The sequence below is a fragment of the Pristis pectinata genome, chromosome 23 (assembly GCF_009764475.1).
Source record: "Pristis pectinata isolate sPriPec2 chromosome 23, sPriPec2.1.pri, whole genome shotgun sequence".
In the NCBI taxonomy this organism is placed as follows: domain Eukaryota; kingdom Metazoa; phylum Chordata; class Chondrichthyes; order Rhinopristiformes; family Pristidae; genus Pristis; species Pristis pectinata.
Genome location: NC_067427.1, coordinates 16142939 through 16168988, shown reverse-complemented (window position 1 = coordinate 16168988; position 26050 = coordinate 16142939). Strand labels below are relative to the sequence as shown.

The window sequence follows — 26050 nt, the reverse complement described above, 5'->3', positions numbered from 1 at the left end:
ACCTACCATCTTCCAGCACAGCATCTCCAAAACAAAATGCCCAGATAAATTTTCTGAAGGAGTAACTGTCTTTCCTTAGCATTTGTGAACACTGCATCAGATGGTACGTTGTTTCATAACATCAGTCTGTGGGATCCAGTTTACCACTTGTTTGAGATTATTGTTTTCAGTTGTTTTTTTTCACACAATACTCTAAAAGCCAACTCTTGTAAATCTAGGAGTCAATAGAATGTTAAAAGCTGCTGATGAAGGGAGTTCATGCGTTTTGAAATGTTTGATTGAACACAGAAGAGACAATTGTGGAATAACATTGTTTTTCTTTTAATAATTGCTGCCATGTGATATTTGATGTGTTCTCAAGGTAGGATATTTTAATTATATCAGGACACTACATTGCCTTTGGTTAGTAAAGTGCAGTTTGTTTCTGGAATACTTGTTAGTCCCTTGTGCTTTCTCTTTCAAAGTCTGACATAAAGATCAGAATATGACATTTGTAGTGTGAGTGGCAGAAAATATGTGGCAAGATGTCGGGAACTTCTCATTGGGTCTGCTCAGTTAGAGAAAGGATTGATGTTAGGCACAGCAACCTTATTTCACATGAGATGCAATGGGGTAGACGGTTACCTTTTGGAGTCTAGATTCTAAACATTCCCTTGTTGAGATGGACACAACACCCTTTATAGAACCTGTTTCATTTTCCATCAGTTATCAGAGAATATAGAAAACTGGATGAGTTCTCTCCCCACCACAAGAATTTACTTCCTTCTGCTTCACCCAGACTGAATTTTATCATGAGTATGAAGAATGAAATTCAGCCTCAGTTACTGTGACACTGGTATTTGGCATGTTGAAGTTACAAAGTCTATTTTATGATCAAATATTTAAGCTGTGAAATTGGATCTGAGAGGATTTAACCCAGGTTAGATCATGCTAGGAATCACTTATGGGTGAAATTGTACCCATCAGGAAATTGGCTGGGCACTTCATGGAGAATTCATGTTAGTACATTGGATACTTTTCTGGCTTTAGTTATGCACCTATTGATGTCTTTAGTTGCACACTGCATCTTTCCTCCCTTCCTGGCATAAATTGCAGTTTCTAAGTGTGACCTACAACTTCCACAGTACTAATTAAATGGCAGAACATACTTACACAGCTGAATTAGCCTATGGATATCTGTGTGTAGGAGAAAGACAGACCAGGCATTGCTAACATAAAACGCTGTGCCTCCATGATGGTTTGGGATAGGGCAAGTGCTGAAATGGTACAGAGTTGTGGTGAGGCTTCAGTAAGGGAACAAAGAGGGACTAGGTTTCATTACCTGTAAAGTGAAATTGAACAGTGGATATTCTGAAGGAAAAATGCAGAATTAAAAAAAACTCTTCAATTGATAAGTGTAATCACATTACTGTGATATTAGTAATTTGAAACATTTGCTTAATGTTAGACATTTGTTGTTGCAGAATGCAGATTTTGAAAAAGCAGTTTGAGAGAATTCTGAAAGTCTCGTGGACAGAGTGTGCAAAGTGATTAGTTTAGAAATGTCAATACCAGAGAGTGGCTGGTACTCTTGTCTGAGTTTAAAAAGTCATGGGTTCAATTCCCATTCTAGATCTCATTATAAGAAGAAGCTTAAGATGTTTTAATGAGAAAAAGCTGGAACAAAAAGTGTATCAGAAGCATAACAATAGCAAATATAATCTCAATGGAACGGTTTAAGAAGTCTCTTGGTCATTAAACTGCGAAGTAAAATCTCATCTGATGTGTAACCAAGAAGTGAGAAGCAAGTTTTATTTCCAGTGTTAAAATACCTTGATATATTCAAGAAGTATTGATTAATTTGTTTTGTGGAACTCACATTTTTCTTGAAAAATGCACAAAACAGACAAACCAGGTTTCATTGCTTCAGTTTGAAATATTTATTTCAATAAAGTTTCAGAAACTTTTAATTTCAAACAATGGAAGTCTAAGCCCCAATGAGACTAGCAAAGGCTGAGTAAGGTACTTCACAGCTAAATAGTGAACCGTTGTACAGAACGTTCAAACATTTGCAACTAAGGCAATAATGATACTGTTGTCTGCGGATGACCATTTTATGGCAACTCTGTTTCTATAGCAACAGACACACAGAAAAGCAAATGGAATAGAAAAAAACCAAAGTAAAAAAAAATGAAAAATTAAAATAAAATGAAACAAGGTTGAAATGTGTTCAGAATGGTACCAAAATGTATCTGAGGTATTCTGATGGCTGGTTTTTCAACTGTTTTATCAGATTATTTAAAATGAAATAAATTTAAAATAATGTATTAGAATTCTAGATTCTTCACATATTTCCTTCGAAGTAAAAAAAAATCAGGAATTAAAAAGCGCTTAATGCATTTTCCTATACAGTACGTTTAAACTCTGCATAATACCTTATAGATTTGAAACACTGAAATATTTCTCTCTTCAAAGCACCAAATTTACACATTAGACAAGCCACAAAAGAACTCCACATAACTCTCCAAGACCAGTTGGGTGCTGAAGCAATATGTTTACAACTACAAAAAAGACAGATCTACTTTGAAACATAGACATCTGTGATAGGGAGAGGCGATTTGTTTTTTTTAACTATGGTTTTAAAACATTTAAATAACATTAAATAGCAGACTGTAAAATATTGATCCACTGTATACAACATAGCACGTAGAAACATTTTACACAATTTGATAAGAAGGTGGAAAATCTACCATTTCAGGAAAGATCTAGTTCCTTTTTAATAAAGCTTCCCTAAATATTAATTACAGCTTTCAAGGGCAACTCTGTACAAACAGAAGCAGTATTCAAAATAAAGAACTTAAAAGACAGTATAGCTTTTAAAAATAGTTTAACTCTCATCAATTTCCCAACTTTACTCTTTTTTTAAAAAAAAGGTCATTCAGTGACTCAGGAATGGTAGGCTGCTTTCATAATGCTCCAAAACACAATTACAATTATCCCTTAAAATATTAAAGGCACTTTAGACATAATTAGGACAACAACTATTGTTGCACTTACAGAAGGCGTGGGTAGGTGAGACGTGGATGAGGGGTCTCACCCCACTCAAAGTAGAAACTCTACCCTGGGACAGCCACTTTGGCCCTCTGGGAATTACATAGCACCACTGAGTCAGAAATGACATGTGAATGGAAACAAAACATGAGAACGTGAGCACCAGTATCAGGAAATGGGAGGTAGAAAATCACCCCGGGAAGCTCATTCTATTAGCACCGTTTCATAAATCAAGAAAACTAGGTGGTACAAGTGCACCACTTTTTTTTCTCTGATTTTCCCCTTGCCTGCAACCAGTCAATTAGGTCAGGCATCTTTTGGCTGCAAGCCAACTCTAGAATGGTTCACACATTAAATTAAGTGTCACGGATTTAGAAAATTTCAACAACTCTTAAGTTCCCCTTTCTCCTCCACTATTGCACATTGGTGATGCTTATCAGGCATGCAGCCACCAGCTATTTAATCACCCTTTTAGAAGTCTCCTAACCTGTGGCTGCTAATATTATGCTATGTTGGTTTCACAGCCACTAGAAACCAATTCGCTTTTTTAAAAAAAAAATGGATTTTCTGCAACCCAGTTATAGACATTCTCATTTCTCTCAACACAATGGCAGAAAGATTCTTTGGCTACTGGTGGAGATTTTTAATTCTAGTTGTTTTAGCTAAGAATTCTCCCTCAAATCAAGTCTAACATTTTCCTTAATTATTTTGAAAAAGCCATTGATGGCCTTTTCCGATCAGCAATGTGACATCTTCACATCATACCAGCAATTCCTTCACTTTTATTAATATATAGTAAAGAATAACTACGCTCTGATGTGGGTTAAAGATTGTTCAGTTAGGAGTTCAGAGAAAGCAGACAGGCCCGACCTCTAGGTGGTAATGTATTCCAGGTTTTGGTTGTGGTAAGTTATAGATGCCAATTATTGGCAGCTGACTGGGATCTTGTGTGTGAAAAAAGAAGTGAGTCTGATGCCACCGGCCATCCTGTATCTGAAAGACAATAAAGAAAAGGAATATGGTCACCAGTTTTATTTTATACCTGTGAGTAAAGCAGCTAAAATAAAGGGTTCCACTGAGTTAAAAAAAACATTGCTTTATTCCCAGAAGATCTTCAATCATTCTGAAGGACAGTGATGGCAACTGTAGTTTCACAGTTATTTGACAGGATCATTCCTAAACCTACTTTCGGTAAAAGGGGCCTCACTGAAAGGCATGGCCCAATGGTGGCCTTGCCTTTAGCTGCCACAGCCCTGGAATTCCTTCCCTAAATCTCTACAACACTTTACTTGTTCAGTTGCTTCCTAAATCCTCTTCCTTTGAACTGATCTAATATTGCTAAATGTAGTTTGGTGTGAAATATTGTCTGATGATGCTCCTGTGAAGCATCCAGGGTCGTCTTGTATAACTGCAAATGTTGTGTTGGCACAGAAATGCTATGACTCTGCACCATGAAATTATTTATCATTAACCATGAATAGGATGTGGGGTGGCAAGGTGGAAATTCTTGCCATGGCACAGTATGTGATGGCCTGTTCTCCTGCGTTAATATTAGCTTTTACCTCTCCATGTGGCTGAACTGTGAGGAGTGACAAAACATGGCGACGCACTGGTAATGTAAAGAATGAAGACACACACAGCATGGAAAATGGATTTGATTTAAGGTAATCTGTACCCGGCAATCATCCAGCAGCACTTTTGGAATAAACTGTCCTCCTGCCTCCAGCATCAGGCCATTCCAGGACTTGAACTTCACGGCTTGTTTGAAAGGTTTGTTCGAATTTCCATCTGTCCAGACCGGCACGTTCAGGCAGTGAATGGTGATGTGTTGGACTGCCTCTGAGCTCAGCAAATGCAAAAAGTTCATCTGGACTCGTCCCACAGAAAACTCCAACTGAAACCACAGAAAGGAGTGAAAATCCAGCTAATTAGGACCTGCTCTAATATGGCTAGAAAACAAAGAGTTGGGTGCACCTGCCTCAACTGGCTGATGCATACAGATTGCATACCACTAATTCTGGTCTCTGCAAATAAAACACATTAGTGAGAACATTTATTAGTGAGGAAAAACAAGCCATATTAATTACATTCAGTAAGTATAGTCAAGTATTTTATCCTTTTTAGAGATCAGCCTTTTTTCTCAGCACACAGTTTGTAGTTTTTATAAGTAAGTCATAGAAGCTCAAACCTTTACTTCTGTGTTACAGGCTTGTGCACTTGGACAAGATTCACAATGGGTTCCATGATATCCTAACGATTTATTGGATAAAGTGTGGACTGCTTGCCGCTGCCTTCCAGTTCTCCTCCAGATAAAAATTCAGGTGAGATTTATGTCCAGGTAAAGTGTAAAATGCAAGAAGATCAAACAACAAGCAGGAAGACAGTTCCACAAAAGGCTAAGTATACCCATGGGAAGTATCACATTGTTAAATGGACACATTAAGGTTTTTCTTTTCTGCAGAGTGTTACAATGCAGCACTCTGTGAATTCTGATTTCTGCTTCTTTCAACCACAGTTCTACAATGGGAGAATAGAACAGTTGTGTTTATCAGGCTATACCTGAATACTGTGAGTTCCTATGGATTTTTGACAAAGGGTCTTTGACCTGAAATTCCACAGAAGCTGCCTGACCTGCTGAGTATTTCCAGTATTTTCCATTTTTAGTTACCTAGAGAACTCATTATTTTTATCTCAGAGCTTTGGATTTTCATGTCATGTGGAAGTAACCAGGCCAATAATGATGTCAATAGACTTTATAACTTGGTAATGGTTGAAAGGGCACCATTCTGCCATGCTGAATACAACTCTGTCAAAACAAAATATTCAAGTCACTTTAGTGTAATTGCTAGCCATTTTATTCCATCCAGATTTTTGTGACAGTAATCCAGTCAGTCCCATTACCCTTTCAGGTAGTGGTTCCAAATCAAAAATATCCAGTATGTCAGCTTAAATCCATGCCATCTGTTTCTTAGCCCTCCTACCAATGAATCTGCTTCCCTTTACTCCCTTTGTCTAAATACTTACTGATTTTGAACATTCGTGTCAATCACTTCTCAATCTCCTCAGTTTTTCCAGGTAAATAGAGTCTCTTATACCTGATGTGATTCTAATAAATCCTTTCTTAAATTACAGTGCCAAGAATTGGGCACAATAGTCCAGTTGCAGCTCAGCCAGTGTTTTATAGAGGCTCAGTATGACTTCACTTTTGTAGTCAATGTTTGTTTTATAAACTCTAGGATCCTGGGTGCTCCTTTAAGGATTGGTGCACATAAATGCTTAAGTCTTTCTGCTCCTGCATTTCTTTTAGAATTGTATCATCTACCTTGTATGGCCATTTTTTGATCTTAGCAGAGTATAATTTTCATTTCTCAGCATTGTCCATCTGCTGTGTGCCTGCTCATTCCACTAGTCTATGTCCTCATGAAGTCTATCGGAACCCTTCACATTGTTCAATTTGCAAATGTTTAAATTGTATCCTAGTCATTAGTATATATTAAGCCAAGTGGTGTCCCAGGAGAAACAACCATTTACCAAAGCTGTGTTTTCTGTCGGCAAGCTAATTTAGAATCCATTCTGCCACTTTTTTCTTTAATTCCACACATTTCAATTAAACTAACATTAAATAGCACTTTATGAAATAACTTTTGAAGGTCCACAACTTGACCCTCAACCATGATATACAGTCAGCTGTCAGTCATGATTGTCTCTGGGTTAGAAGGTTGTGGAATCAAGCCAAAATCCAAAGACTTGAACTCAAAATCAAGGCTGACAATTCAATGCAAAATACCCATGCAATGAATCATTAAGATCTGGAATATCCTTAGATGGTTGGAGGAAGCAAATTCAGTTGTAACTTTCAGTAGGGAATTGGTTAAACAGCTGATGGGCAGAAAGATAGAAGGTTATGTGAGAAGGTATGGGATTGAGACTAAGGGCACACACAAAAGCGATGACTGAAGGGCTTTACTTGGTATTGTAAACTTGTATAATGTCATGTCTATGCAGCATATAACTTGGGCATTTCAGATTCTGACCTGTTGCATTAATAACCTTCCTCTTTGCTGTATTTAAAAGCAGATCAAAGAAGGACTAAGATATGACCCAGATCCGACGCAAAAAAAACATATGTGGTCTCCTTGGCAATATTTGTAGTTAACTGGAGGATACAGCACTTTACAAGGACTGGAGTTTAGTACTATTGCAGTGCACGAACTATATTACACTACATTAGGAACCTTGCCTGAGAGATGGAAGTGGTGTGTGGTTTAAATATAAAAGACAACATTTTCACTTTTCTCGTGGTACCTGCATCTAATTGGTTTCTAGGTATATATTTATTGAAATACTGCCCTTCTTCTTCCATGCTTTTACGTTGTTTCATTTGGATCATGGGAAGACAGTGCTTCCACTTAAATTGCCCAGGTTATCCCAGCAGAGTCACTGCTTCTGGTGGGAGAGCAGAATTGATCCAGGACACACAGATCCAAAGTAGAACTGCAGGCTTCCCAGCATCCAAGCTCAGAAGGATCCTCTCTGTTGTTCTAAAGTTTCTGTGTACATTTCCCAGCTCTTGTTTGCCTAGATTTGTTCTATGACTCCAGTTCCTCTCCTTGCTGGTAAGGCCTCAGTGACCTGACACAACATGTACCTTGGGTATTATTTTGGTCCAGGTCTCAATATTTCAGAATGTAAATGTTACACAAAAAATATTTTGGAGCATTACCTTAACCTTCAACTGAAAGGATAGTTTCAATCACTTCTTTATTTTATTCTGTGAGATGGACAAAAAAGAACCATACTAGGCTCACGGTTTAATCAGCAGTTCCAGTATCTTATAATTTTATAAAGAAGTGTAAACCTGAGGAGTTGGAGCTGTAGAAACCATGAAATAGTGAGGAATGGAATATGCAAAGGCTTCTGCAAGTGTGCAAAAAGGATCAGAATAACAGAAATAAATATGCTGCAACAGGTAATAGATAGGTTAAGTGAGTTAACAAGAAGGTAAGTTGCATTGTACCCAAAACATGGAAAGTGAACCTAAGGTTACAAAAAGCAAACTTGAAGGTTAGTGGTACATTGGCCTTCATTACTAGGGGTTGGACAGCAAATTTAATAAGTTTTGTTGTATTTATACAGGGCTCTAGTATGGCCACACTTAGAGTACCACATGCAATTTTGATCTCCCTATCTGAGGAAGTACAATGAAGGTTCAATAGATTGATTACTGGGATACAGGATGGAGGTTTGTGTAGTTGTCCCAGCATGAGTGAGCAGTAAGGGGCAATAGTCTCTGGAATTTAGAAGAATGAGAGGGGCTCTCTTTGAAACATAAAAGATTGGTGAGCAGCATTTACAGCCTATCTGTTGAGAGAGTTTCATCTGGCTAAAGAATGTAGAACCCTAGACCAGATGGCTTGTCCATTTAGGACTGAGATGAGAAAATATTTCACACTAAATAGTTGTGAGCCTTTGGAATTCTCTGACCCAGAGATCTGTGGATGCTCAGTTATGAATGTTTTTGAGGCTAAGATCGTTATGGCTATAATTATGGTGAAGGCTAAGGTTGAACTCTAGGGGAATTGAGGTTAGAAAGGCTGGACAGACCACTCTCTTTCCTATGTTTTGTGCGTTGTGTAACTCTTTGGGTGTGTTTAAAGCATTATTTTCAATATTTGATCAGTAATTATACAAGATGCCCATATAGCATCAGGAATCCAGATTAATGAACACACAGTAATTCAACACTGAATCAGAGATTGATATAGTACATGTGGAGGCCACTTGACTTGTCATTCCCCACTGGCCCTTTGAGAAAGCTGTCCAATTTTGTTCAACACCTCATATTTTCTCCCACAATCCTGCAAATTAGTTTTCTTCAATTACATGTTACCTTTTCCTAGCTAAAATAAAAAAGTATTTGCTCTAGTAAACTTAGTTATAGGATGAGGTCAGAGATAATATGAAAGTTATAGCATTTATTTGTGGAAGTTTATCCAGTTATAGGTTGAGACCAGGGCCAAAGTAACAGATGGAAGTCTGTGTTACTATATCCCTAGTCGCAACCTATGTCCTAGCCATTCCTCTCTGCAACTTAAAACTAACTTGTGTTCTCACTTTCCCAGTTCTGACAAAACATTTAACTCTGTTCCTCTCTCTACAGATGCTGCCTGTCCTCTTGAATGGTTCCAGCGTCAGCAATTTTGTAAGATTTTCAGTGGTAGATAATAGCTGTCTAACTTTGACCTGAAACCATTAAAGTGATAGTTTTGTTGCAGAATTATACTGAACTGTTTGTCTTTAGGACCAAAGTTAAAATGATAGTCACAATATTTGTTGTGTAACTATATACAGTTGCTATTTATTCAGCAACAAAAAGCAGAATGCTGCCTTTTAGCCCAAGGAACTCTGTAACAGGTGGTGGCCATTCTCCACCTTGTGCCTACCCTGCCCTTAAGCTCCAGCTCGCATCCTAACCCAACAAAAATCTACCTATTTCAATGTTGAAAGATTCAACTGATCCAGCTTGGCTTCCTTCAGAAGTCCAGATTTCCACTTAACTCTGTGCGAAAACTGGCTTCTGGTTACTCTTTTTCATGGCCAAGTTCCAACTGTGAGAACACGGAAACTTGTTCTGGACTTCCTCATCAAAGGAAATAGACTTTCTGTTACCATGTTGGGAAATCAGTTAATTATGTGAAGCACTTCAATCAAGTTGTCCCTCATCCAAGCAGTCCATGCTGGTATTTGTGCTGTATCTGCACCTCTTCCCATTCTTCCTTATTCAACTCCATCAGCAAAGTCCCCATTACAATTTCCCTTATATACTTACCCAACTTGATATTCTACACCATCCTACAGATGTCGAGAGATTGAATAATCTTTTAGAAGTGTTTTCTTTAACATTTAGGTAAAAGAGTAATTGCAATAGCCATCACACATTAAAGAATATTTTGGAAAGGCACTTGCAGCAAGAGCATACACCTGTTGGTGGTGCTGTGGTAATGATTTTGCTCCCAGCATAGCCACCTTGTGGTATTAACTGGTATGGCAGCTCCCTACAGCAACCTTCCTCCTCCACATTTTTAAAGTGAGAAACATAATAACTTTTGGACAGTCAAATTTGAAGGTTTTATTGTTGCTTTAAATTATCTGGAGCTCTTTTTCTAAAAATAATTCCAACTGCACTGTGTAAAAACGGTATACTGCATCTGCTGAAATCCAAAATTTAAAAATAAATAAGAATAAGCTTAATCTGACAAAAGGTCATCAACCTGAAATGTGAACTCTGACTCTTTCTCCACAGGTGCAGCCTGGCCAGTTGAGTATTTCCACCATTTACTGTTTTTATTCCGATTACATTATGCTCTTAAGATCTCTACGACCTGTAGGACAATGCATTATTTTTCAGGACCTGGGTGTGAATGACAAGGTCAGGATTAATTGGTCAAACTCATTGTCTTTAAAGATGGTGGTGACCACTGCCTTGAACTATTGTGGTCCATCTGGTGAGGGTACTCCAATAATGCTGCAGGTGAGGGAGTTCCAGGATTTAGACCGAGCAATGATGAGAATGTGCATAACTTTCTGACCATGAGAGTAAAAGAGTAAAGAATGAACCTTTGTAAAACTGGTTTGGCCACAACTGTAGTATCAACCCCAATTCTAGGTGGCACACTTTAAGCAAGACTTGAAGACTTTTGGAGAGGATGCAGAAGAGATTTACGAAAATGACTCCAGGGATGAGAGACTTTAGTTCTGTGGTTTAGCTCTGTCAAACAATCTGCTGGAGGAACTCAAGTGGATCAAGTGGATAGTTTGCTGCTCCAGATCCCAGCATCTGCAGTCTCTCATGTCTCTGACAGGCTGGAAAAGTTGGTTTGTTCTCCTGGGAACACAGGAAGTTGAGGGGAGACTTAACAGAGGTATTCAAGATCATGAAAGATGTAGGCGAAGTAGATAGAAACTCCTCCCATTGCGTAACTTAGAATAAAGGTGAAGGGCAAAAGAACCAGAGTGACATGGGCAAGATTTTCCTTACACATCGAATGTTCGGGGTCTGAAAAGCACTGAGGGGAATAGTGGAGGCCAATTCATTGTAACATTCAAAACTAAGCTGGAAGTATCTGAAAGGCCATGAAGAGGCCATGGATTGATCTCTCACAGCATCAGTATGGACTTGATGGGCTGAATGGCCTCATTCTCTGCTGTAACCAATCCGTGATTAATTCAAGACAGGCTCATTTTTCTGGATGTGGCAGAGGACAAAGGGCAGAGCTGAGCTCTGCCAGGCCAGGTTTGAGGGAGAACAGGTGACCAGGCCAACTTGCCCCATAGGTGAGTACTGCGAGGCTCAGCACAGTGTATCTGCTACGGGTTGACGACGGACACACACAATGTCAAAATATTACAGCTAAGATCCAAGGACTGCACCTTGAGTTTGATTTTTGTATATATTGACTGCTTCTTGAGACTCAAGACTGGTTTCTGTGACTTTATGAAACCATTCCATACTATAGCACACATTTCCCTCCCAAAAATTGTGATTGTAAACAGCTCAACATTCACTCAGTCTTTACAAGGACCTGAGTAATAAGGACCAAGAATTCATATAAGCTAGGGAATTAAAGATAGTTGGCAAGGCTTTGTGAGGGGGAGATCCTGTCTGACCAATTTTATGGAACTTTTCAAAGAGGTAACAAAATATATTGATGCGGTTGATTTAATTCAGTTGGACTTCAGAAAGGCCTTTAACAAGGCCCCACATGGCGAGATAAAGCAGGGTGGAGCACACACGCAGCACAGATCAAAAGATCACAGACCCTTTAAGAGCATTGATGTACAGTGGGATCTTGGGGTGCAAGTCCAGGGCTCCTTGCAGGTGTCAACACAAGTAGATAGAGTGGTAAAGAAGGCGTACGGCATACTTGTCTTCATCGGTTGAGGTGTTGAGTATAAAAGTTGGCAAGTCATGTTACAGCTGTATAAAACTTTGGTCAGGCCACATTTGGAGCACTGTGTGCAGTTCTGGTCACCGCATTACAGGAAGTATGTGGAGGCTTTGGAGAGGGCACAGAAGAGGTTCACCAGGATGTTGCCTGGATTAGGAAAGTGTTAGACATAAGGAGAGGTTGGACAAACTCTGGAGCATTGGAGATTGAGGGGCAACTTGATAGAAGTTTATAAAATTATGAGACTCCCAGAGTAGACAGTCAGTCTTTTTTCCAGGGGGGAAATGTCAAATACTAGAGGGCATAGGTTTAAGGTGTGAGGGGAATGTTTAAAGGAGATTTACAAGACACAGAGAGTGGTGGGTGCCTGGAACAGGTGCCGGGGAAGTGGTGCAAGCAGATATGACAGCGATGTTTGAGGTATTTTACAGACATGTGAACAGGTGGAGAATGGAGGGATATAGACTATGTACAGATAGATGGGATCAGTTAGATTGGGATCATGGTCTGCACAGACATGGTGGGCTGAAGGGCCTGTTCCTGTGCTGTACTGTTCTATGTTCTATGATCATGATGGAGTGCCACATGAGGGAAAGCTCCAGTGGTTGTGTTCCCATGCACCTGCTGCCCTTATCCTGCATGGTGGCAGAGCTCATGAGTTTGGGAGGTGAGTAACTGCAGTGCATTTTGTGAATGGTACCTTTTAGACAGTATAAAGGCTTTGGGTGCTGTAGGGTCCTGCTGCAGGACATCCAGCCATTGATCTCGTCCTGTTGTCATTGTACTATACTTAGATTTCCAGAAAGCATCAAAGGTTATTGTGAAAAAGAAAAGCTCATTATGTAGAGGTAACATATTGGTTGACAAACAGGAAACGGAGAGTATGCATAAATGTGTCTGTTTCTGGTTGGTAAGATGTAACAAGTGGCATACCATAGGGATTGATGCTGAGGCCTCAACTTTTTATAATTTATATAAGTGACTTAGATGAGGGCATTGAAGGTATCATTGCTGATATCATGAAGATAGGCAGTAAGGCAAGTTGTGAAGAGGACATAAGTTTATAAAGGGTATAGATAGGTTGTGAGGAGCAAGAGATGTGAGAGATGGAATATAAGGTGGGGAAAAACTAAAACTGTCCATTTAGAAAGAAAAGTAAAAAAGCATTTTATCTAAATGGTGAGAAGTTGCAGGTGTCCTAGTGCATGAGTTGCAAAAGGCTAATATTCCATGTACAGCAAGTAATAAGAAAAGCTAACAATGCTATTGTTTATTGCGACAGGAACTGAAAACTAAAGTAGGGAGATTTAAGCCCTAGTTACGTAAGGCACTAGGGAAACCACATCTGGAGTACTGTGTACAGAATTGGTCTCTCAAGGAAGGATGAAAGGTATGTTGGAGCAGTTCAGAGGTTTACTGGACTTGTACTTGGGTTGTCTTAAGAGACAAGGTTGGGCATGTATTGTCTGGAGTTTATTAGAGTGATAAAGGACTTGACTGAAACGCACAAGATCCTGATAGGTGGCTATGGGGTGGATGTTTCCTCATGTGAGAGTTAGAACTAGGGGTCACTGTTTAAAAATAGGGGGTTGTCCATTTAAGGCAAATGAGGAAAAATGATTTCTCTCAGTCATGAATCTTTGTAACTCCATCTTGATAAAACAAGGGAGTGAAAGGTTACCAGGGAGATGTGGGAGTGTGGAGTTGAGTTACAATCAAATTGTCCAATGGTGGAGAAGGCTTGAAGGACAGAGTGGACTCCTCCTGCTCCTAAATGGTACGTTTATATATCAAGCTGAGGTTCTTGTCAATGCTGACCCCCAGAATGTTGATGATGGGAGACTCGGTGATAGTAATACCATTCAATATCAAAGGTAAATGGTTAGATTCTTTCTTCTTGGAGATAGCTATGCCTGGCACTTTTGTGGCACAGATGTTACTTGCCTTGCCTGAACATTGCACAGGTCTTGCATGGACTGCTTCATTTGCTGAGGAACTGTGAATGGAATTGAACAATGTGCAATCATCAGGGAAAATAACAAATTAAGAGGCTGTCATTAGAGCCACAAACGTCCTCACTTCTGGCCCTATGATAGAAGGGAGATCATTGATGAAACAGCTGAAGGTCATTGGGCTTTGCCCTGAACAACTTCTGCAGTGATGTTCTGGATGGTTGTGGATGATTGAACTCCAACAACCATTGGAGTGTTCTCCCTTTGATGCCATGCTCAGGCAAATGCTGCCTTGACATCAAGGCAGTGACTTTCACCTCATCTCTGGAATTTGGTTTTTTAGTTCATGGTTAGACCAAGGCTACAATGAGGTCTGGTACAGAATGGTCTTGGCAAAACCCAAATTGGGCATTGGTGAGTAGGTTATTAATTAGTAGGTACCACTTGATTGACGCCTTCCATTGCTTTCATGATGATTGTGAGTAGACTGAGCAGTAACTGGATTGGAATTGTCCTGCTTTTTGCGAACAGGACTTATCTGGGAAATTTTCCACATTTTTGGGTAGCTGCCAGTGCTGTAACTGTATTGTAACAGCTTGGCATGAGGCCCGATCTACAGAATGGAATGTTGTCTGGTCCCATTGCCTTTGCTGCATCAGTGCTGCAGCTTTATCAGGTTTTAGGTGTGTGTGGTGCTACTCCCATCATGCTCTTCTGCACCCTTATTGTACTAGGATTCAGCTCAGCTCAATAGTCACGTTGAAGTGAAGGGTGTGAGGTTACAGATTGATGATGTATATTTCTGCCACAGCTGGTGGTCATGGAATCCAACTTTGTTGCACTAACTCATGTACCTTGATTCCTTTAATATCCAAGTCTATTCTCTGTCTTGAATATACACGGTGATAGCTGCACCACCTTTTTTTTGAAAGGGAAGTGCAAAGATCCATCAATCTCTTGGTGAAGAATAGCTAACCCCTTTGAGATTGTAACCTCTGGTTCCCCAACAAGAGAAAACATCATCCCTGCATGGTCCCTGTCAAGCCCTGTAAGAATTCTAAACGTTACAAAGTATGGTCCAGTCTGCTTAACCCTATTCACAGGACAAATCCCTCTATCATGAATATACACTCCTTTTGGGTAGGAAGACCAGACCAGAGATCTGATCCACTGGACCCCTATATAATTTAAGTCTGATGTCTTTGCTCTTGTACACAAATCCTCTTGCAATAGATTCCTATCTTCTCACAATAAATAGGTCATATTCAGGTTTTACAGACCAGTACCAGTGGGTGGCAAAAGGATTGTTCCTAGCCTCTTTGCTATTTATCAGTATTTTTAAGGGAACAAGTATAAGTTGTGAAGATGAGCAAAGCTGATGCATAGGGATCTAGACACGTTAACTGAGGGAGCAAGGTGGTGGCATATCAAATATAATTATATCAAGTATGAAGTCATTCATTTCAATTGGATGAACAAGAAATCAAATAGTGAGAATTCTTTGGTCACTGGTGTAAATTGTGATCTGAAAGCAGCAGGTACGAGAAACACCGATGGTTAATGTGCAGGAACGAAAACAATAAGTGTGTTGGCCTGAAGTTGAAACATAAGAGCAAAAAAGTTTTGTTGCAGATGTACACAGCTTTGAGCCCACACTTGAAATACTGTGTGTAGTTTTGGTCTCCATATTTTTAAAGAGATACAACATGGATGCACTGGATATATTTTTGAGACGAGAGATTACAGGAATTTCCTTTAAAGAGAGATTAAGCTTATACTCACTATGGTGTAGAAGAACGAAAGGTGGTATAACATTCTCAAAGGGATTGACAGTAGAAGCTGAGAAGCTATTTTCTTTGGGTGGGGAATTTTTGTGATAGGTTGAGTTTGTTAGGGCTTTTCTCTTTGGAGAGGAGGAGGATGAGAGGTGACTTGATAGAGGTGTACAAGATGATAAGAGGCACAGATAGAGTGAACAGTCAGATACTTTTTTCCAGTGTGAAAATGGCTAACATGAGGAGGCATAATTTTAAGGTGATTGGAGGAAAGTATAAGGGGGATGTCAGAGGTAAGTTTTTTTTTACACAGAGTGGTGGGTGTGTGGAACGCACTGCCAGCAGAGGTTATGGGGGCAGATACATTAGGGACATTTAAGAGACTCTTAGATAGCCACATGAACAATTGAAAAATGGACGTCTGTGTGGCAGGAAAGGGTTAGATATACTAGAGCAGGATAAAATGTCAGCACAACATTGTGGGCCGAAGGGCCTGTACTGTGCTGTTATGTTCTATGTTCAAAGATTCACATTTGTGCATAGAAATTTCTTCTCTCAGAGGGCACTGACTCTCTGGAATTCAATCCCTGGGGATATTGGAGGTCAGATCATTAGAAATATATAAGGTGAAAATAAACTAATATTTGAAAGATTGAGGAATTGAGGGTTATAGGGAACTGGCACAGAAGAGGAGCTGAGGCCATCATAGTTTAGCCATGATCATATTGAATGGCAGGATGGGCTTGAGGACCCAAGTGGCCTACACCTATTTCCTTGTGTTCTTATGAATCCTCTGCTCAGTATGCTCCACAATGGAGCATATACAAGGGGTTAGATCAACAGATTTTTGGACTATAAGGGAATCATGCACCCAAACAAAGATTATGATTAGAAACCTGCAGATATTTTGTGTCCCTTCAGTCCTTATAAAGAGTTGAGAATCGCAAAGTTACTCATATCTCAAGGCATTTAAAAGTCCATCTCTGTCCAGGCTTATCTATGAAGAATTTCTGCAGCTACTTCATCCAGGAATTAACATTACAGGCCCAAACTGGGAAGGACCTTTTGGGATATAGTCCAGATAGAGTTTTATTAAAATATATAATAAAATAGATAACTAAAGGCATAGCGTTACCTTTGACACAGTGATGGGTTTGAGACAGGTTTGCCCGCCATTCGTGAAGTTGCATGCTACTTCAATCGTGTCAGAGGTACAACCAAGGTTGGGATCGATCCAGTAAGTGCCTAGACATCATGCGAAAGAGAAGAGATCCATTATTGTACACAAGCAATAGTAGGAAGCTGGGAAATAAAAGGAAATGCACCATTCAGATGAAATTTACAAAATGGTCTGAGGTGCATATATAGTGTATCTGCCCAGCAAGACAAGGTTGGGAATGACTGTAATTAGACATTTACTACTCAAAGCATACTCTCAAACCATCTGAAATTGATGAGTTGGCTAACACCCTGATACAAGTGGCAGAGGCTGATAGCAATTGTGTCACTGATGTTGTGTTTTAGATCATGTGGGATATAGCGCTGCAACTTGTGTTCCCAACTGGGCTAGGTTCATCCAGCGGTTTGAGAGCTGCCCAGGTGTGTGCACAACCAGGCTTTTAATGTAAGTAACAAGCATCTTTAGATGGTTCATGACTCCACCAAAACCAGTCATCTCAAAATTGCCAATTTCAATAGGGAGAAATTCATGTCAATTGGTTTGGTGGGGGGGGGGGGGGGGGGGGGGGGGGGGGGGGTGGGGGGGTGGGGAGGGGAGGTGGTGGGGGGAGGTGGTGGCAGGGGTAGATTTTAGAGAACGAGGTCAGGAGGAGGGCAGGTGCAGATCTTGCAATGGATCAAGTGCAGAGTATAGAAATTTAAAGTGCTTCGCAAAAGGACCAGAGGTGACACAAAGAAACATTTTTGTATGTGATGTGCTTTTTTTTAAAACGCTAAATGTGCTGCTTAAAACAGCGGTGGAAGAAGATCTAATGGTGACATTCAAAAGAGAATTGGACAAACATGAAGGGGAATAAATAGTGGGAAACTGGGAAAGAATAAAGGAGTGAAATCAATTGGATAATTATCAAGAAGTTGGCACAGCCCAGTGGGTTGAATGGCCTCCATTGATGCCGTATCATTCATTGATACTAAGACTAACATTGCATGGTAATGCTGGGATGGGGTGGGGAGGTGTTGGGAAGATGCGTAAAGTGACTGCGTTAGTAAAAGAAATCAGTGTTGGGGCTGGACTTACCATCATTCATTCGCTGCTCACAGTTCATGAGATCACGGCAGACCCGGGCAGGATTGTCCTTGGTGCCCAAAGGGTTCTTTATGCTGTGGATAAGATTACTGAGGTAGTGTAGGGTCTTAAAGATCTCTGCTCCCTGGTCAATCAAAGGTAGGTCTGAATTCTGATAGTTCTGGGGAAGGGAAATAAATGTTGGCTTGAATAACCAGTTAAGTATTTCATGATTAATTTTGAATAAGCATTCATGACAGGAGATGTGGAAAAAATGGTTTCAACTGGTCAAGGATTTCAATAAATAAATGAGGGACATAAAGTTACCTCTGTCCTGAGTGCAGTTTTTGATTCGATATATGCTTGTAAAGCAGCACCTAGATCTTCATGTTTCTGAAAAGATAAGTGGTACAAAATAAGAATATAAAAAGTTTGAAACTCAATCTTGGAGTTGGGACAAAGTGGAAAGCTCTTGCAGAGAGTTAGCAATGGGCTGAGTACAGCTTTTAATTGCAGTTGTAAGTACTGTAGAAGTATGTTGGATATATTTAACTTTATAAGTCACTGTATAGCAAAGGATGTATTTTATAAATTACCCATTAGAATCTGTTACTGCATTTGGAGAATAAACTTTATCAATAATTGTATATTGTGGAAAATGTTTATTATGAAATAATCCATCTGTGATCACCTCTCAGTTATGAAATGTACAGTGAGGGCAAGTGTTCTGAGCTCTTAATTGTTTTAGCAGTTTAATAATGTGTGGCTTTGAAATACATGAAAAATTAAGAAGAGTAACTTTCAACAACTTACAAGTGCGTCTTGAATTCCGGGAGGACCCTGTTCAAAAGATCAAAAATTAGTTAACCAACAAATAAATGCTGGATTATTACCTATATTATGCTTTGTGACATTAGCAATTTTCCAACACAAAATATAAAGTTCAAAACATGCAATTATGTTGTTATAATATTAAGAGTATAAAAAAAAATGAAATCCAGGAACTTACTGGTGGTCCAGGGAGTCCTCGAGGGCCCATTGGACCCTAAAACATTAGAAGGCATAAAGTACTCCATCAGTTTCCAGTATTAAGTTCAAGAAGAAATGAATATTGAAAATGTTGTGATGGTATTTTCTCATGGGTGTTAAGTTTACAATTGTTTTGCAGCACCTAATTCTAATGAGTACTATTAAATAAAAACATTTTTCACATGGACAATTACAGAGCAGAATGGACTCTATTTTCTGTGGTGGGCAAGTAGGATATGGCTTGTCTTTAACACTGCAGATTCTAAATATGTTTATTTTGTCAATATATTTATGAACATGTGCTCAGCAGGGCTAAACTGCAGCACTTCATGGGAAGACTTCTTTGTCTGGGCTGTAGTTTGCACTAGAATGACCATTCTTTCCTCTTTGTGGAATTGCTCTTCAACTTGTATTACAATATCAACAAAAATGTTAAACAGAAAAATTTATATTGAGGCTGATTATACCAGGCAACCTCAGCAAAATACAGGTAAGATAAAGAATACCATAATCGGAAAAATTAAAAGAAGGAACATCTTACCTTTGGCCCTTGTGGCCCCTGCCATCCAAACAAGGAAAAAGAAAAAAAATAACAGATAACGATGAGTAAGGAAGTCCTATGGAGATTCTCAGAAATATTTTATTAATAAAAACCATCCACTGTAATGAATAGTCAGCCAAGGCACAAATCCCTATCTTTAGAACAGCTGTCCCAGACTAACTGGAACCTAATTAGAACCAACATATGCACGGATCATGAACCAAACTGAGGTATAATAACTAGTTGTAGCACAGATGTATATAAGACCTCTGACAGGGAGGCACAGAACATCTCTTGTTCACTCTGATGTATCCAGTGGCTCCTGAGCACGTGGAGGACTGGGGTTCTGGCAGGAGGCTGCTTGGTCAATTTTTACTTTTACATAAGCAATTGCCACAACGATTCACAGGTACCCAAGCAGTAGGAAAGGAAATTAAAGAAAATATCTGAAATGGCTTAAGGAGCTACTTGGAGGATTCGTGGACCCAGAATTATACTTCTCCCCGCAAAAGTTTTTTTTCCCTCAGTTACATTTTATGTTCATCAAGGTGAAGGAGTCTTGTGGCAGGAAGCTGAAACTGCTACTCTTCAGGGTTATTAACCAGTATCAGCTGCTGGCATTTCAATGTCAGCATAAGAACAAATCCCCTTTCACTTTGCGTCAACATTGAGCACAAGCGCATAACCTACTGAGAAGTATCCACCTTGTGGCCTGTACTCTCTTCCACTGATCTCATTACTAATTTGGTGCTCAACACAGTGCAAGTCTTTATGGGCTATCTGAGTACCCGAGTGAGACTAATAAAATCTTCTTAACCTTTTACTCAAATCCTCTTGCAATAAAGGCCAACATTCTGTTTGTCCTTCTAATTGTTGCTGTAGCTGGATATTACCTTTTGGTGATTTGTACAAAAGAACACCTATAGGTACCTTTGAACATCAACATCTTTCAATATGATATTTAAAAAACTTAGATTTCCTACTTTTTCTAACAAAGTGGATGACTTCACATTTTTCTGGTCTGCTGTGTCCCATTCATTTAGTCTGTTAATATCTCCCTGAAGCCTCTTTGCAGCCTTCTCAGAAGTCATCCTGTCTTCCAGCATCAACCTGGCTTGTTATTACACTTGCTTTCCTCATCCAAGTCATTGACAGAAATTGAAAGCAGCTGGGGTCTGAGCACCATTCCCTGCAGCATCCCACTAATCTCAGCCTCCCAACCTGAAAAAGATCTACTTACTCCTAATCCTCTTTTCTGCCCATTTTACAATTGTCCATTTCACCAATTTACAATCCAGAATCACCCCCAGTGCCACGTGTGCTAATTTTGTGTAATAACATGTTGTGAGGCACCTTATCGGAGGCTTCCTGAAAGTCCAAATAAACATATCCGCTAGTTTGCACGTATCTATTCTGCCACGTGGAACCTCAACAACTCTTAATAAATAGAAAATGATAACCGGATTGGGCATATTCAAAATGGATCTAAGTGCCCAGTAAACATTTTCTTAATAACAAACTTTACCACTGTTCCTGTCAGGCTAACAGATCTGCAGTTCCCTGTTTTCTCACTCCCTCCTTTGTTAAATAGCGGGGTTACATTCACTACCTTCCAATCTATGAGTATTATTTTAGAAACTACCATATTTTGGAACAATCACTGTATCCACAGTCTACACAGCTGCTGGTTTCAAAACCTTAAGACTTAGGCCACCAGTCTTGGAGATTTATCACCTTTCAATCTTATTGATTTCTCCAATACTACATTTGTCATTAATGTTAATCTCTTTCAGCTTCTCAGTCATTCTGGACCTATTGTTCTCTATTATTTATGGTATTTCTCTGCCATTTCCTTATTCGCCAATATAATTTACTGCAGTCTATAAGGGACCCACATTAACTTTTGCTAATCTTTTCCTTTCTACATATCCTTAGAACCTACTACACTTTGCTTTTAATATTTCTCAGCTAGTTTCCCTTTTTTGCATGAATTTCTTCATCTTCCTACGCTGAAATCTGAAATGTTCCAAATTCTCATTCTCACTGCTCTTTTTGGTAACCTTTTCCTTTCATCTATAACCTCGGGTTAGTCAGGGCTTGAATACTTTTCCTGTTGTGTTTTTATAGTTTTAAAGGAGTTAGATTTGTTGTAAACTATTTATCAATTCTTTAAATATTAGCCATTATCACTATTAGACCTTTTAATATGGTTTCCCAATCTATCTTAATCAACATATGCCTTGTTCTTTCTTAGTTTGTTTTGATTCAAGACTTCTTATATTGAACTAAGTTACCTTCAATCTTTATATGAAATACTACCGAATTAAGAAACCTCTCTCTGAAGGTTCATCATTAATTAACCCTTTCTCACCCCACAATACAAAATCTAAAGTAGCCTCTTCCCTTATTGGATTTTCCAGACCAGTGTCTGGAAGAACATCTCATAAACACTCCCATTAGTTTGTCCTTCACACTGTCTTGTCTATACATCAGTTAAAGTTCCCCGTAATTACTGTATTACCATTGTTACATTTGCCTTTAATTTCCCCATTTATATTGTTTACAGTAAAAATCCAGCACACTCAGGGCTTTGATGGTATTGGACCTGCAGATTTTACAGACTACTGGATTTTTTTTCTATAAATATCCCATCATGCTTTAGATATTACACAGTGTTGTAATAAACTTTACACCGAACCCAGTAAATGGAAAGAGAGTGCAGGAACCAGGGCCCCAGTGAGTTGAAAGGAATACAGAAAACATCGTCTGGTGAGCCTGATGCTGAACTGTCAGGATTTCTGAACAGTTGGATAGTAGATTATTGGAGTTTTATTGTTTGTATAGTATTATACTTTGCCATTACTATTTGCAAGACCACAACTCCTACCAATGTTTTCTGCTCCTTGCTATTTCTTAGCTTCACACAAACTGATTCTATTTCTTGATTTTCCAGGCTCTAATCCTTTTTCTTTATTGTTTTTATCCTTTTCCTTATTGTCCTTTTTCATCTCTTCTAAGAGTTAAGTATCCTGTAATATTTAATTCCTTATCTGGATCACTTTGGATCCACATCTCCATATATGCTACTAGTTCATAGCCATTTATTTGTATTATTAATTCGTCAGCCTGGTTACAAGTGCTGCATGCATTCAGAGAAAGAGCCTTCAATTTGTCTTTGCACCCTTTTTTCCCTGCTTTTACCCTGATTGGAGATGCACTTCATTGTTTGTTAGACTGGTTATTATTACTCATTTAGCTACTCAGCACCATCTGATTGTCTTTTCTCTTTAACTTTCTAAATTTCCCTTGACCAGGGCCAATGGCTGAATCTCCCTCCTATTCCTTGTGATCTATTGATTAATATTGATAATCATTATCATAATCAGCACAAAATAAAAGTAATAACAAATTGCATCCTGAACAGAAATTAAGTTCCTCAAAATGAAGAGCTAAATAAAGTTAGAATTACTCATCAAGTAGAGAGACTGGCTTTTAGGTTTTTCCAATATTGATCTTACCGTATCACCTTGATTTCCTTTGTAACCTTTTGGACCCTGAGAAACAAATAAGAAACAGAATGTGTTATTTCTAGATTAGCATAAAAAGAAAATGTAAATATTAATTATTCAAAGCATTTTTTTAATTCAACTATAAAGGCAAAGGAAAGAATACTTACAGGATGCCCCTTAGGACCTGTCAAACCAAATGGACCCATGATGCCTTCTTTACCCTGGATAGGAAAGAGAGTTTATCCTCTGACACCAACAATTTACAAACACAATTTTATTTATGCATGTGTTTGACTGAGACAGCAGATTCCAAAGTTGTTTTTAATGATTTTAGCAGGGCACTAAGCTTTCTAGATTCACAAAGGCTAGAAGTTAGAAAGATGCTAGCACCCAACAACCACTAAATCCAATGTACAAATTTAATAAAGAATCACAGAATTTTGCACATTTTTGCCCTATGGTTTTACTCTAAAACTTTGAATGCTTACACAAAGTACTATTATAACATTATATTTTATAATATCCATTATACTTTAATAATTCAGAACTGAAGATAGATGACAGTAATTCATAACACATGGTTTATCACCTTCCTGCAATCGACATCTTTACATTTACTCATTTTGATGTTTCTCATAATTATGCATGCTTGTGGAATTGTAAATTCCGAATTCAGTAACTAGTAAAATATGTAATTGAAATAGCCTGCAATGCTCATTAAGGTGCCATCCACTGCCCTCTTGTCAATTTCAAGACCACAATGTTCATCCTTTGCTGATTGAGCGGAATGAGGGGTTTACTGGTGCTGGTTGCATTGATAAATGTGCACTGTGCTGTAACTTTTGAGAGTCAGGTTTGGTAAAATGAAGTTAAGCAAATCAGTAATCACTCAACTTTAACTGACCATACCAGCTCTTTTATTTACAGTATATGTACAATTACTGATGATGTAAAACTCTGAATTTCCTGTAATATGTAACTACTTACCATTAATCCAGGAGGCCCTTTTGGACCTTGGATCCCAGTAAAACCCACGTCTCCAGGATGGCCCTAAACAGAAAAAAGCAAATAGCAGATGATGAATTATGTGATCCTAATTCTAACTTATTCCCACATTCATAAATAAGATAATTTGACTGGAAATGTTAAGATACACTTAAATGCAATGGAGAATATAACTGTCAACTGTTAAGTAACTGGCCTGACCACTCCCAGGATATAATTTTCCTGTTGTTGATTTTGGTGGGTGAGAAATTTCAGGCTGCTAAATATAGAAGAGGAAAACTTCCTAAGTATTGCTGATTGTCCAAAGAATCGCTCAGGAGGTTCCACTATTGTGTCAAGCTTGTCAAACACTGGAGGAGCCTTCAATGAGACTGTGGCATTGCTAACCAGAAGACGGTGTGTTACAGATCTATTTCTTTAAACCCTTGTGCTACAGTTACACAATTAGTACTGTATCTGCATGCTTCACTACTAGGCTCGTTTTGTAACTCCTTTTACTGCCTTAAACTGCTTTCAGCTTTTTATTTTTATAATGGTCTGACTAACCAAATACTTCCTTGAATTAGAAGTTGACCCTTAACATTTTCATTCTGCCCCACAAAAGGACCTGTTCATCACTTCTTAGTTCTGGTGAACTGTCCAATGAACACATAAGCTTATCTTTTCTCTTAATAAAATGTTATGGTTTCTCACTCACTTCCCTGCATACCATCTCCAGATGTATCTTCAGCTCCACTGAAGCCACTCAACTTTCCATCATATAACCCAGCACCTACGCTGGCAAATAGTGTTAATGTTTTTCACTCCCTAGGAACTGTCCCCATATTTTTTGAATATGCTGTCACCCCACTCTTTGCTCTTCATTTCCTTCTTCCTGCAAACATCACCCGTCCACCACCTCCGTTTCCTCACCAAAACCTCTGAATATGCTGCAGTTTTCAAAATCCTTGCCCATCTTTTCCAACGTATCTTGTTGAATACCTCTAATCAGGTTTCTACCCATGGCTGTGTTGTGTGTATGTGTCTGTGTGCATGCTTGCATGTGTGTGTCTATACCACGTAGTATGACCCTTGATACACTGTTGTATCAGCCACTGCTATTAATTGATTGCTGGTAGTCTTCATTCAAGAATGCTTTGTTGGTAGCTCTACTCTTGTTACTTCATGAACTGCAACAGAAAAGAGCCTTTAGGCACTGGCGACGTTTAAGATAGTAATGCTGCAGGAAGTTGCAGGGCAGCACTCAAGTATGAAGCAAAAAAATAAACAATTCTCCAGGTAGAACCTTGATAATGGCAGGTAGTGGATCTGATGGATATATCAGTGAGCTTGAGAAGTACAAGAGATCTTAGCCATATGCACTACTATTGGAACGAATGGAGGTGTTCCTGAGAATGAGTCCCAGAGAGGACACAAAACAGTGTAACAAAGTCACATGCAAAGAGAGGAAAGTGATATTGATGCTGGATGTTGGGCTGAAGACATGAGAAATTGTGTAAAAAAGCTCTATAGACAAGATCTCATGAGAACATCGTAAAAACCTTGAAGGGACATTTTAACCTTGTGCCTTCTGAGATTTTTGTCACATCACGTTGATGCTATAAGTGTGATCGGTGTGAAATATGAGCGCACAACAACAGCAAGTCATGAAGGTGCAAAAGGCCAGGAGACCCTCCTAGGAATGTTAAGGGAGCCACCGAGCCTCAAAATGCCCATTCTAAATGGCTTGGAGGCATAACTGTCACAGAATAGGCTTATTGCACGAAAAGGTGAATCGTGATAGCTCCAAAACAAATCCTTGAAGAACACTACTGAGCCACACAGCTAATTTCCTAGGCAGGTCAATACGTTGCTGCTCATGAGCTTTAGCTGCAGCCTTTTATGAGGGACTTTTCAAATGCCTTCTCGAGGTGCACATAAATAACACCACTTGACATTATCCTGTATCCTACTTTAGTCACCTCTTCAAAAAATTCATGACCTACCCTTTACAAATCCACAATAAAACAGAAAATG

At 39.0% G+C, this 26050-nt stretch overlaps 1 protein-coding gene across 1 annotated transcript in view; it reads right to left on the bottom strand.

Annotated features, from left to right (window-relative positions):
- Positions 1-2000: 2000 nt before the first annotated feature.
- Positions 2001-26050, bottom strand: part of col27a1b (collagen, type XXVII, alpha 1b) — a 425030-nt gene continuing 400980 nt past the window's right edge. The window contains exons 52-62 of the mRNA XM_052036787.1: positions 24017-24079; positions 23197-23250; positions 23039-23074; positions 19521-19538; positions 18960-18995; positions 18764-18790; positions 18278-18343; positions 17963-18131; positions 16841-16950; positions 4706-4924; positions 2001-4023 (exon numbers count right to left, since the gene is read on the bottom strand). Of these exons, the coding sequence (XP_051892747.1) occupies positions 3877-4023; positions 4706-4924; positions 16841-16950; positions 17963-18131; positions 18278-18343; positions 18764-18790; positions 18960-18995; positions 19521-19538; positions 23039-23074; positions 23197-23250; positions 24017-24079 (945 nt within the window). The 3' untranslated portion in view covers positions 2001-3876. The remainder of the gene's footprint in view (positions 4024-4705; positions 4925-16840; positions 16951-17962; positions 18132-18277; positions 18344-18763; positions 18791-18959; positions 18996-19520; positions 19539-23038; positions 23075-23196; positions 23251-24016; positions 24080-26050) is intronic.